Source organism: Rhinolophus sinicus, linkage group LG01 (assembly GCF_036562045.2).
Source record: "Rhinolophus sinicus isolate RSC01 linkage group LG01, ASM3656204v1, whole genome shotgun sequence".
Lineage (NCBI taxonomy): Eukaryota > Metazoa > Chordata > Mammalia > Chiroptera > Rhinolophidae > Rhinolophus > Rhinolophus sinicus.
Window position 1 is genome coordinate 53394007 of NC_133751.1, and position 13036 is coordinate 53407042.

The window sequence follows — 13036 nt, forward strand, 5'->3', positions numbered from 1 at the left end:
GAAATCTTTGATGTCAACATTTCCATTAAATTTATGCACACTTATTTAAACATGTTTCTATTTGTTAGCTGCAAGTTAGTCCCACACAGACTGAATTAACCTGCAAAATGGGCTCATACCAGAAAAAAAAAAATATTGTGATTAGAGCAGTGGTTTCTACAGTGGTTAACTACAAATGGCTCACGTTTCTTTTTAATTATATATAAAGTTCACCCAACATACCTGCAGTGCCTATCAAAACTAAAGGGAATCAAAAATAAAGTGTTGGAGTAAAGCTGATAGGATCGAGCCTTAATTCATACATTAGTGATTACTTAGTTCAACTTTTGTATTCTGCAGCAGAGAAAACTGAATCTTCATACTAGGAAAGTGGCTTTCTTGAGGTCATGGCAGATATGTGGCTCAAATGAGGGTGGCCAGAGTGTCTAAGTTGATCACATTTTATCACCACCTCATAGCACAGTGCCTGATACATGGTAGGTGTTCTACGAATATTTTGGGTAGGTCAATGAATGAAAAAAAAAAAAAAAAGAAAGAAAGAATGAATGAATGAATGAATGAATGAATGAATGAATGAGACAATGGCAGCGCTAAGCTGGACTATATTTTCAGGAATAGAAGTTTGTCAGCATCTAGGTAATTAGGATGATCACTTGTTCTGTTACCAAGTCCCTCAAAAATGTTCTTGTTTGAGCCATGTTGATTGAAGAGACAATGCCAGGTGCTTATAGAAGCTGATACACTATGGCACGTTTTAAAGTAATTGTAATTTTATTCAATCTTTTATCAGTCATATTGCTTATCAGTGGAGTTACAGCTGTTTGAAGAGACTTTGTCAATTCCACAAAGGGACACTCAATTTACTGAATTGCACTACATATAATATTACTCATGTCTACACTATGTCTTCAGCAATGGTGATGGCAAAAATACTTATTCCTACCCTACCCCAGCAATCTGAACACTCAATAATATGTACTGAGAGTGATAATAGCACTCATTCAAAAGGCAGTTTTCAGAAACGAAGAGGAGCAGGAGACGGATATAAATGAAAGGGAGAAAGCTGTGAACATTTAAACTGCTTGAAGAAAGAAGAAAATCTGTTAGACTTGTTATAATTGGAACAGCATATGTAGGTCTCAAAGGAATATAGAGGCAATTAGAAAATACCTTTTCAAATATAGGGCGAAGGGAGCAAGTCAACAGCAGGTGTTGGTGTGTAAACAAGTCAAATTCAGGTGTAAGGAGAGCAGGCATGTTTCATTATGGATTCTTGGAAGCCATTCCCTGCAGATTTAAGTGAGTAATTGAGAGTGACATTTAAAGTGGCAGAAGACAGTCTGGGAAATAGCTTCTATATCCCACATAGTCAGGTTCAAGTGCAAGAGAGGTCTTTGTAAACAAAGTTCGTGGCAGTCCTTTTGATAGATGCGGTCACTAAGACTGCTTAGGAACCCAGGTAAACTTCCAGCCTCCCTCCTCATCTCGACGAACAAAGGCTTGTCCCTGGTGGAAGGAATGAGTTTTCACATTACAGTGAGGGCTCAGGGATGTGGAAAAGGCCATCTCTGTCTTATTGCGTGACACATCAGAAGTATAGTAAGGAAGGGTTTGCAGGCCTCCTGGGGGATTTGAAAGTTGAGAAAGGAAGTGAAAGTCTTCCCTTTGGCTGGCAGTGCTGTGGGAGGGGATAGTTCTGTCACCTCCATAGTCAACTGGCAGATCCTCCGAGGGGGCATGTGCATAATCAACTACATCCTCTGGAAACTGGGGAAATGTGCTAAGGATCCTTCTGGGGGCGGAGAGGGCACTGTAGTTAGCTGATAAGGTGTCATCAATGGTGTTGAGGTCCTTTAACCCAAGTGTTTGAAGGACCCAGGGATCCACGGGGGGCCCAGGTTGTTCTTCACAGCTAGCGAATTCATCAGAGAGGTTTCTCTTGGCATTTTTGCGATGGGGGATCTCAGGAGAGAGATGTCTTTGTTCTTTGGGTTTCCTCTTCCCCTTTCTGAATTTTCCGCATGCTTTGGAGAACTCATCTGATGACAGCAATTTCTGGGGAAGTAACATTTGAAAATATACCCAGTCATGTAATCAAGCAAGATAATTTTCTTTACTGTTGTCTAATTACACCTCCTTCAAACATTTACAAGTCACCTTAATTCCTTAGAAAACTTGATTAAAGTTATAGTTTCACATACCTAACACTGCTTGGATTAGCTTCTGTTTCTAAATTAAAATCTGTGATGAGAAGTTACCACATAGAAACACCACTTCATATATTTTACTAGTCATTTAAAAGTTCAAAGGACTCAGTTATGTCTTTAAAATTTCAAGTCAGGGAAGTAATTACTATTATTATAATGAAAATAATAGTAACTATCATGTATTGGATATTGGTTGTATGCACAATTTCATTCTAATCCAGTACTGTTAAAATCTCCTTTAGTGAAGAAACTGAGACGCAGGCATATTAGTGACTTGCTAAGGATCATGCAGCCTAGATTTACATGTAAGTCATCTGTATCTAGAGAGAAACACTGATTGAAATACTATGCAATACTGCTCCCTCTTATTAACTTTCATAACAATCTCATATAATATGTATTATATTATTCTAAATCTTCCAATCGAACGAGAGAAAAAATTGCCTCATTAATATCACTTGCTAATTTAATATCTGTTCTTTTCCTGGAGTAAAGAGCCCAGGCTAATAACTGTGAGCCATGCTCTCTTTCTGAACAAAACTGAGTTGTAAGGGAGTCAAATATATTGTGCCCTTTGCTCTCTGAACTGGTATGTCCAGTAAGAGCAAGAAGCATTATCCAGTTAGATTAAATAATATCAAATAATGTAGCTTGCTAGAGGTAAGGTAAAGATTGGTGGTAGCCGCAATAATGATAACAGAATGGCATATACATAACAAAAAAATACAAACCCCAAAGAAATGAAGAATAAAAGAGGACTATGGGCACACAGTCTACCCTTGAGTTAGAAATAGTTCATTTTAAAAGTGTAAGAAAAAATGTTCATTAAAAAATAGCCCAGTCAAGAAATCTGGGCTCCAGTCATATTCATAACATTTTAGAGCTGGAAAGATTTTTCAAAGATCTTTTAACCCATCCATTTACAGATGAAGGTAACTGAGGCCCTAAGTGACAGTGATTTACCGAAAGTCAAACAGATAATTGAAAGAACTGTGTGTCTCACAGATCGGATTCTTCTCCACTGTTTCATCTATCTAACTCTGTCTTTTGATTTATTTCTATTGTCTCAGCACTCCCTTGACTGGCTTTTGATTCTTAAGCAACTCCTTTTGTAGTATATGACTAACATCTGCAATCTAAATATTTCCAAGAAATGATACATAAAAATTCTTGTGAAAGTGCTGTATTTTGCTCAGAAAAATCCATCTATCCTCTAATGCACTTGAAGGCACGTTGTTTAGTACACTTCCTACATTTACTTAAGGAGTTTTACAGAAATGGTCTCCCTTCTCAAATCACCATCCTGTCCTTATAAAGGGGATAGTTACATACCTTGGTCTTTTCTTTAAGACATTTAACCAAAGCAGAATTCAGGTATTGTCTGAGGTGATTATTCTCTTCATGTAACCTAGCAAGTTCTTCTTCCTTCTGCACCAGAGTATCTTGGAGCTGAAAAAAAGGAGACAATGCTAAGAGCTGCTCCTCTATGTTGACTTTGTAACCTTATAATCATGCCACTGATCCTTAACCTGTTTAAACCCGGTTATTATGCTGTTTGTTTTAAGAGCTCAACCTCAGGGAGCCCTTGTCCTCAGAGGCCTACGTTCAATCTACACCCACCTACCACCTGATTGTTCAGTTTTGGGCTCTGAATTTTTCACTCATTGCAAAGTGTTTGAAGAGATTATATGACTTTTAAAATTGTAACCACAAGGGAAGGTATGTAGAAAAATGAGCTGCGTGCAACTAACTGTTTAAATATAGAAAAAGGTGTTTAGAAAGGTTTCGCTCAACTCTTTCCTTGCACATTCAGAAAAGAAGGAGAAAGTGGTGGATTGGCTTCCCTTGGCCTCAGATTGATCTGCTTGTATGTCCACTAGATTAAATTACTCTCAAGAACAATAACAAATAAAACGCGGAATATGAAGCAATCTTTGTAAACACTTTCATAGTCATCATCCCTTCTCCAAGTGATGAGCTATGTTTATGATTTAAAAATATTTTATATATTATTATATCATTTAATCTTTCCAATAGCTCTCTGAGGAAGACAGCACAGATATGCCAATTTCATAGATAAGGAAAAAGAGGATTTAAGAAGTCATACACCTGAAAGGTGCAATGCCAGGGCTTGACTTCCGGTCTTCCTCCAGGGTTTTGGTTGTTGGGGGTAGTTTTTTTGTTTTGTTTTGCTTTTTGTTTGTTTGGGTTTTTCTGTGACATTGTCACCTAACTTTGATCACTCTGCGGACATACATCCACTTTGGTTCTAAACTGAAAGTCAACATATGAATTTAACAAGGGAAAGGAAGCACTATGGCGTTAGGGGACATCCGGGAGAATTGACTGCATGGAACATGGCCGGTCTCAGTGTTCTCATTGTCTGTACATACCTGCTTGTTTCTGTAGAGCTGAGATGAAAGCTGAGCCTCTTCCCAGGAACAAGAATTAGGAAAGGGGAAATTCAAGTCACTGGATGATTCTATGTGAAAACACCAAGTGGGTAACTGAGAAAACACACTTGCATTTCTTGTGTAATAAAAAATTCACGAATAAGATTTCAGAAAGTTTGATAGGTTCAATTACCTTTCTAAGGGGCACACATAGTATGAAAAGACAAATATTTATAGACTATATGCCAAAGTGACTACAGGGGTGAATTTTTAAGAGCTAAGAAGTCACATTTCTCCCTAATATATGTATTCCTGTTGGCTAAATTTATAGACTGTCTCATCTGCATTATTAATTAATTCAAAGACTTATGGACCCCCTCACCTCACATTAGGCATAACATTGCAATTCCACTATATTTTCCAAGTTCTTATCACATTTTCTAAGCTTTTGTGCTTGATCATATAGTGTTTGGTTCTAGAATCAAATTCTATTTTTGATGCTAACATTTTTGCATAGATGAAATCTCTGCCTGTCTGCCAGTCAGTTAAATCTGATGGAGAATATTTATTCAAAATTCTATGTGGTAGCACTTTCCACTTTAAAATAATTTGGACCTTGCTTCTCTGAAGACCTGATGAAAATTTCAAAACTGTAACTCAAACTCATATATTTCCAATGTTATCCTCTATGTTTTTTAATGCACTTTCCAAGAGGTTTTTTTTTTCTTTTTTTCATGTTTAACAGCAAGCTATACCTACCAAACAAACAAACAAACAAAAAAAACCTATGCTTGGGTCTGCTAAATTGGTTTACTTTCTTTTCCTCACCTAGCACAGTTCTGACTCTTGCTTTCCTCTACTTAAACTAAAATATTACTGAAATATTTTTGATTGAAGTAGAATTATGAGTAAGGACACAAGAATAAAATTATATACACTAGTTTCATATTCTTGGGCATTCTGTTTCTCTGTCACTTGTAGTAGAAAGCTGGAATTGAAAAACTTCCTGATATATAAGTGTGTTTTCAATAGTTTGGGGCTTTTTGTGTCTTTTCTTCTCAAATTAAAAAAAAAAAAAATCACATGACAGAACCAACAGTGCAGATATTTAATTCTGAAGTGTCTGAGAGTTTTCCCAAAAACTTGAGTGTTAATAGAAAAACTCCTTTGACATTTATAAATACTGTTTACTAAGCCTCAGGTCAAAATTAATATGTAATTTTTGATCAATGTTATACTTCCCTGCACAGTTGAAGTCTTCTTTGGGCAAAAAGGAATCATTTTTTCCATTTACATGACACTGTTCATAGAATTTTCTCTATGAAATAAGAGATTAAATTAGTGCTTCTTGCTGCTCTCACACCCAGGGGAAGTTTTCTGAATTCCAAAAGAAATGCTCCAACTGATATCTTGACTCTAAAAGCATCCCATTTTGGAGTCAAAGTTTATAAAACTTTGACCCAAACCCAACTCCCTCAGGGAGTTAGAAATCTCCAAAAACTGTAAAGTGTAGGGAGAAACACATATTGTCCAGCAGGTAAGGGAAAGAATCCCATTTTCACTATTTAGCAAGTATGAAAGAACAGATTATTTAGATTATAAAAATTCAGGAGTTTTGGGGCTTTCTTAAACTTTCCATATCATCCTTCTTCTACAGATTTCTAGCTAATGATGCTTTGCAACTATGGGTGTTGGAAAAGGGCTTCAGATCTACCAGGAAAGCAGAAGCGCCGAACTTACCCTGTGCCTGTAGTGCTTGTTGGGGCTCTCTGTTGTCCAGGAGACCAGCAGCCCAGAAAGAGACCCAAGTCTCCGTGGAAACGTCAACACTAGATTCTGACGTTGTAGTGGAATACGGACAATTATAGCTCTGGCCTCCTACAAAGTACTCATCTTGGCAAGGCAGAACGGTGTTCTGTGAAATTCAGCATAAGGGGTAGTGGGGTTCCCAGGAGATCGGGTGATGGGGATTTGGAAGGGGGAAAAAGAGGGAGAAAGATACAGAAATTACATGCAATTAATCCAAAACAATAAAAGTGCTTAGTATAGATCCCAGATTAATTCTGAGGTGTCAAAATATAATTACTGGAAGGGAATCAGCTCCTTGGTTTACCCAGTACTTTTCCTTAGGCCCTCTCAGCAAAGATGGACCAAATTTGTAAATATCCAGGAGTATTCTCTGTGGCCATGTCTGAGTCATCTGACAGGCTATACCTAGAATCTAAGTAAAAGGAATTCTACTTAATGATTCAAAGACATAAGAACTATTTGACTCTTTCTAGTAAATATCTTTAATTATATTGCCAACAGCCTTGAAAGACAAAGAGCCAGAATACCAAGGCTGAAGTAAGCAGAGCATGACATATAACCTAACCTCCTTATTTTAGTTTCTTACTTTCTGAACTATTAAGCTTGCCCTATTTGTCTCTTTCTCCTTCCCCTGGCTTTAAATGCTGCTGGATTCTATGGTGATCTGAATGGTCTGAGATAGATACATAGATGCATTCCAGAGATAACTAATAAATATTGCTCCTAACTCTAAGCATGGGGCATAAAGTCACTCCAAGTGAACATATAATCAAAGCTGAAGTAAGTTAGTTAGCAGAAACAGCAAGCTCCGGGTCTCTCCATCACCAGGTCTCAATGCCCTTCCAAAGTTATCTTGCCACACTAACTGCCTGGCAAGTATTCTCCACTGTGTTCTGAGCCAGTGAACACGCTCCCGCCCCTGACTCCTCAAACCTCAAACACAGTCTTTCCAAATGTCCAGGCAGGGACAGGTATGCAGCAGTCTTCTTGGGTTAATTTGTACAACAACCCAATCCTAATTATTTGTCAATGTTTAATCAGGTAAAAGCCATTCATTTCAGCAGAGCCCAGCTATGGACAAACTTTTTTTTACCACTATAAGTCTTTTATGGCTTTGAGGACTTTCTTGGGCATAACATAAACAGAGAGAACACAAATAAGAAGAGAAGAAAATGTTAAGTAAAAAGAGTCACACTTTGTTAATGTTCCTGGTAAATTAAGTTTTGAAAAAGGCGCATTTTGAAGCAAGTCCAGCTCAGGCAATGCAGACCAAAGAAATTCAGCCAAAAGTTTATCAAGTGCTATTTTCTTTTCTTCTAAAAGCATGTTTGCAGGCTCTTTCCCTGAGGTTATTACTGGAATTAGAGCTGAGCTGTTATGCAAGTGACACCTGAGAAGAAAACAAACCCCCAAATGCCTGTAGACTAGTTCAAGTCCAAGTGTTTGCAAATATGTGCATGATCTAGAGGAAGAGCTGGAATGAAAAATGAGTGCAGGTGCACAGGGAGAGAACGTTGGGAGAAAGTACAGAGGGTAGAAATAACAGAGAGGGTAAAGGATGAGAGAGAGATGGGAGGGAGTGAGGGAGGGAGAGAGAGAGAGAGAGGTCAGGAGAAGATAGAGGAGAATAAAAAGGAGATGGGCATCAAAGAGGACCTGTCTTAATTGTCAGGTAGAGAAACCTTGCTTCCAAGGTGGAAGAAATTCTAATTGCAAAGCTTACTAGCTCTCTGAGCCTCCAGGTTTCGCCAGCGGACTAGCTAACGCCAGCTTCTCACTTACCATCTTGCAGTGGAAGAAGGCGGTGCAGAAACTGAGCCCACTCAATTTTTCGGTAAAGCTGGTGGGAGCTTTAAATGGATCTGAGGGGAGGAGCTAGGAGAGGCGAGTTCTAATCTGGTGGAGCTGCGGGTGACGGCTGGGGTTCCCGGCGAGCGCCGCCCTCTGATTTGGCGCGAGGCTGTCAAACTGGTGACGTGAGTCAGGAGACATCCAGCCAAAGCCAAAGTCATTGGCACTCACGGCGACCGCCCTGTTGGGACCTGAAACCTGCGGGGTCGGTTGCGCAGCGCAGCTTCAAAACCCGCGCCTGTGCGGACTCGCCGCTGGTCCGCGAGGCTTCAGGGGTGGCGGTGACCCCGCACAGGCTCCCGCCCGCGCGAGTGGCAGCGGTCCCACCGGGCGGGGCAGAGTAGTGGCGGATGCCAGGGCGTAGGGTCAGCCCAAATCCGCATCTCAGGGATCAAGGCAGCACCTGGGGAAGCCCATCCAACAGGCCCCAGAGGTAACACTGCCCCTGTGTATTTTCTGGCCAGTGATAAATATCAACGTGCTTTATGACGCTGTGAATTGGTGGCTTCTTTCCTCGCTCCTATTTGGTATGTCTCATTTTCCCCCAATCTTTAAAGTGTGTGTTAAATGTAAAGGCGATGTAGGTCCGTTCTAAAATGTAACCTTCAGGAGAATAGTGATTTTTCTGTCTGTTTTGGTCACTGCTGTCTCTAAAGTGCCTAGAACAATTTTTAACATACAGTGGGGCGCTCTGTAAAGAAGGAATTAGCCTACAAACTTAAGAATCCAAAGTGCCTGTCTCTATGTGGGTCCTATCTTCACAACTACTATTATATAGAATAAATTATTGCAATTAAGAAGAATTAGTGTCTTAATACCTCTCCGTTAAAGTGTTTGATTTCCACCATCTTTCCTCATGCATTTTATTCTCATGATTCCTGGGATGTTATATCCAGAGGAGAAAGAAGAGTAATATCATCTTTAAATCCATTCATCTACCATTAATAGCCAGCTCTTATTTCAACTGACAGTAATCTAGGAGGTAGATGTTCTTATCGTCCCTGTCTTAAAGGATGGTGAATGATGCACTGATGATAAGACATTTAACCAGTGTTGACACACTTTGGTAGTGGCAAACTAGGGACTTGAACCTCTAGCTCTAACTACCATAATTACTTTTTTGTGACTCTCTTTTACTTCTTTACTGCATGTTATAGCCATTTATGTAATGGGCATTTTTATGGACTGAATTGTGCTCCCCCAAAATTTATGTGTTGGCTCTCTGACCCTCAGTGTAGTGTGACTGTATGTGGAGACAGGGCTTCTAAAGAAGTAATCGAAGTTAAGAGGTTACCAGGGTGGTGCTCTAATCTAACAAGACGAGTGTCTTTGTAAGAAGAGAAAGAGAGCACAGCCAGAAGACAGTCATTTGCAAGTCAAGGAGCGAGGCCTTAGAAGATACTGATAACTTTGGTAACACCTTGATCTTGGACTGTCAGCCTCCAGAATTGTGAGAAAATCAATGTGTTGTTTAAGACACCCAGTCTGTAATTCTTGTTATGAAAACCCGAGCAAACTAATACAGACATGCTGTAGGAATTGAGAAGACTTCTGATTCTGGCTTGTATAGTCCTTTCTGTAAACCAGTTTTGACCTTTATTTATTCTGCCTTGCATGGAATTTATCATCCATAGCACGTGTCAGTGACTAGCACACAACAGATGCTCATTAAGTGCTGTGTCCAAAATTAATAAAGGATTGGAAGAGGAAGTGGAGGAAGGTGCCAGACAGGGTAGAGACCTTTTCTCCAGTTCCAATACTGTTTATTCACAAGCATTTTTAAGTGAATGGAGATGACTGCCTGGAAGATACTGCCTGGGTTACAGGCTGTGACTCATTCAGTGAGTGACATAAGAGAGTGGCACCCTCTCTGCTTTCATTGCACAAGGGCAAGGATGCCCAGGCAATATGACCCTGAGATGATGGGGAAAACAGATGAAAATCCATTTAGATGGTAAGAATTAATGATCTTGTTCAGGACAAAGCAAACACTAATTAGTTTTGTGAAGAGCAGCAGGGGAAGAAAAAGGAGCATGAAGTTTTCTTTTTGAATGAGACATGTGAGCCTCTGGAAGATACGATTTCTTGATTCTAAAAACTACTTAAAATGGGCTATTGTGAAAACATTGTATGAAAGTATAGGTCATAGACTTTGGATCCAAATATACCTGAGTTGAAATTACTGCTCTACTCTCTGAGACTGAATCACCTGGAGATATATTATCACGTTCTCCAAATCCTCAGTTAGCTCCTCTAGTAAATTAAGAAAGAAATTCCTATTTGAGAGATTAAGAAAACTGATTACTAATGCTTGAAAATTCCCATTTCAATGCCTCCATCATGAATAGTAGCTATTATTATTTTAGCTGTAGAAGACTTTGCCTTTGAACATATATGCTGCCATGCCTTGCTTGTTAAAAATAATTGAAAAAGAAAGCTACATTTATAAAACAGTTTTTTTAAGAGCTAAAAATATTATTTAAAAGTCTTTTACGGTTTTTGAACAAACAAAAGTTTCATAAATCATTAACTAACTTGGTAGAAGTGGGAGTGTATATGCTAGCAGAGAATCCCTAAAGTTAACCAGTGAAAAGCTATTGCCAATTAAACATAAATCAGAAGATAAAACTTTCCTGAAATCATAAACTGATGGAAAAATTTCCAAATTCGTACAGTCTGATTTAAGCACATCTTTTTATTTACAATATACTGCTTGGGTATAAGCCTTATTTTTGTTTAATGATTTTTAAAAAAAAAAAATGAGTCAAGTAAACAATAATGTGAAATCCTTTGTCCATTTTTTATTCATATTTTTGAAAGACAGAGGTGTGACCTCCTTAGTGATTATAACCCATGTAGATGTGTTTTGTTTTGTTTTTTCATCTATGAACAATAAGATCAGTTAAAATCTGCCTTTTGTCCCATGGCTGAAGCGATGGTATTAAAGGGGAGGTGGCTAATAACAGCCCAATTGTTGAGTCCGGGCACTGCCTCCTGCCAGGGCAAAGATATAACAAAATAGCAGGTAATCTGACCTGCACACAAACCAAGCTTGCAGACAGAAAAGGTAGAGTGTGATCAGAGGTGGGCCAAGGAAATAAATAGATTGACATATGGAATGTTCTTTGATTTCACCCCTGGAGGACACTTTATTTGATTACCCCATTAGTGAATTCAGTAGCCTATATAATAAAAGAACAATTTTAAATTCTCTATACAAGCATAACTTTTCCCATAGCTTCAACAACTGAATCTCCAGGCAATAAAAAAATAGTATTTCTGCTTTCACATGTAGGTAAAGAAAAACATAACTCTTAGAGAAAATTCAGTGCAGCAATGATTTACATTGGGAGCTTCAACATTTCCATATTTTATTTCAGCATATCTGGAGGACCATGACACATTTAGTTTGCTGAGGCATAGTTTTGAGTTTCACCTCTCCAGAATGACGTGCAGAAATCAATCATGTTGATATGGACACAGTCTTGCCTACCGACCACCTACACGTCAGCATAGCTTCTAGTAACCATCACATATGTACTAACAGGCTGTAGTGAAAAACCAATTCTACATAAACAAAATAAATACAAAAAAAAAAAAAAAAAGTTTGAGAAAATTGTATCAGTTTATTAGCCAGAAAGAAAGAGAGAGACCTTAGGTAAATTAAAGAGAGATATGTTTGATTCAGGCCTGACTCAGATTAGTACTACTATATAGAAGTGTTTTGGGAGGAGAGAGGAGAATGGAGATTTGTGACAATATTTTATTGGATGTTTGAGCCAGAATCTATTTCAATAGTTTTATAACCAGGTTTAGCCCTTTATTTATTGACTCATTAAGTGATTGCCTAATTTTTCATTTCTATTTGATTGCATTATATTACAGAAAGTAATATACCGTGTTTCCCCGAAAATAAGACCTAGCTGGACCATCAGCTCTATAATGTAATATAAGACCATCAGCTCTATAATGTAATATAAGACCGGGTATAGTATAATATAATAAATATAATACAATATAACATAACATAATATATCAGACCAGGTCTTATATTAATTTTTGCTCCAAAAGATGCATTAAAGCTGATGATCCAGCTAGGTCTTATTTTTGGGGAAGCACGATATGATTGTGTCATTCACAAATTTGAAGATTCTCAGGTCTAAGATTATATCTTTCAAATAGCAATGATCTACTTCATATTGAGGAATAACTAGCAAATGGATATGGATCTACACTCATTGTGAAAAGTGAAGCAAACCTGTTTCGCACTCTGTAGCAATGCTTTTCTGGCTTTTCTCATAATATAGCACTTAAAAATAATGTCTGGACAAGCTGGGATAAATAGTTGCAGCTTCTCTTGGCTGTGGACAGGCATCTGAGCTCCCATTTCTCCCAGGCCCTGTCAGGCCACCACTGGGACAGGGATTTCAGGGCTGCAACTCACTGTCATCTGGTGCTCTAGTTGAGAACCTCTGCTCTGTGATAACCTATCTGGCCAAATTAAAATAAAGTAATCTCAATACTGCTATAAAAATACACACAAAACAGTGAAATTAACTTTACATTACCACAAAGGTGAGAGCTATGCAATCCTAAACAAAAGAAAATAAATCCAACTTCCCCCCCTGTTACTGTACTCCAACCATATTAGAAAATAATTAAAGCAGTGAGTGATTATGATAACCATAAACCAGAGATATGCTAGCTCAACTAAAATTTGGAACAAAATGAATTTCTGCTTCAAGAGCACCAGTGTATTCATAAAGTAGGCTTTAG

At 38.3% G+C, this 13036-nt stretch overlaps 2 protein-coding genes across 3 annotated transcripts in view; one reads left to right on the top strand and one right to left on the bottom strand.

Moving 5' to 3' along the window:
- Positions 1-266: 266 nt before the first annotated feature.
- On the bottom strand, positions 267-8319 carry GMNC (geminin coiled-coil domain containing). Its single transcript, XM_019743139.2, has 5 exons — positions 8192-8319; positions 6341-6515; positions 4601-4689; positions 3540-3656; positions 267-2055 (listed from the first exon to the last, which is right to left on the bottom strand). The coding sequence occupies exons 1-5, from the start codon at positions 8192-8194 to the stop codon at positions 1438-1440; spliced, it is 1002 nt and encodes a 333-aa protein (XP_019598698.2). The 5' UTR covers positions 8195-8319; the 3' UTR covers positions 267-1437.
- A 246-nt stretch (positions 8320-8565) lies between these two features.
- The window catches only part of OSTN (osteocrin), a 286694-nt gene continuing 282223 nt past the window's right edge, over positions 8566-13036 (top strand). The window contains exon 1 of one of the 2 annotated variants that reach the window (XM_074329513.1): positions 8566-8693. The gene's annotated coding sequence lies outside the window, so the exon portion shown is untranslated. Of the gene's footprint in view, positions 8788-13036 lie in introns of both variants that reach the window. The other variant, XM_074329507.1, reaches the window with a different exon arrangement.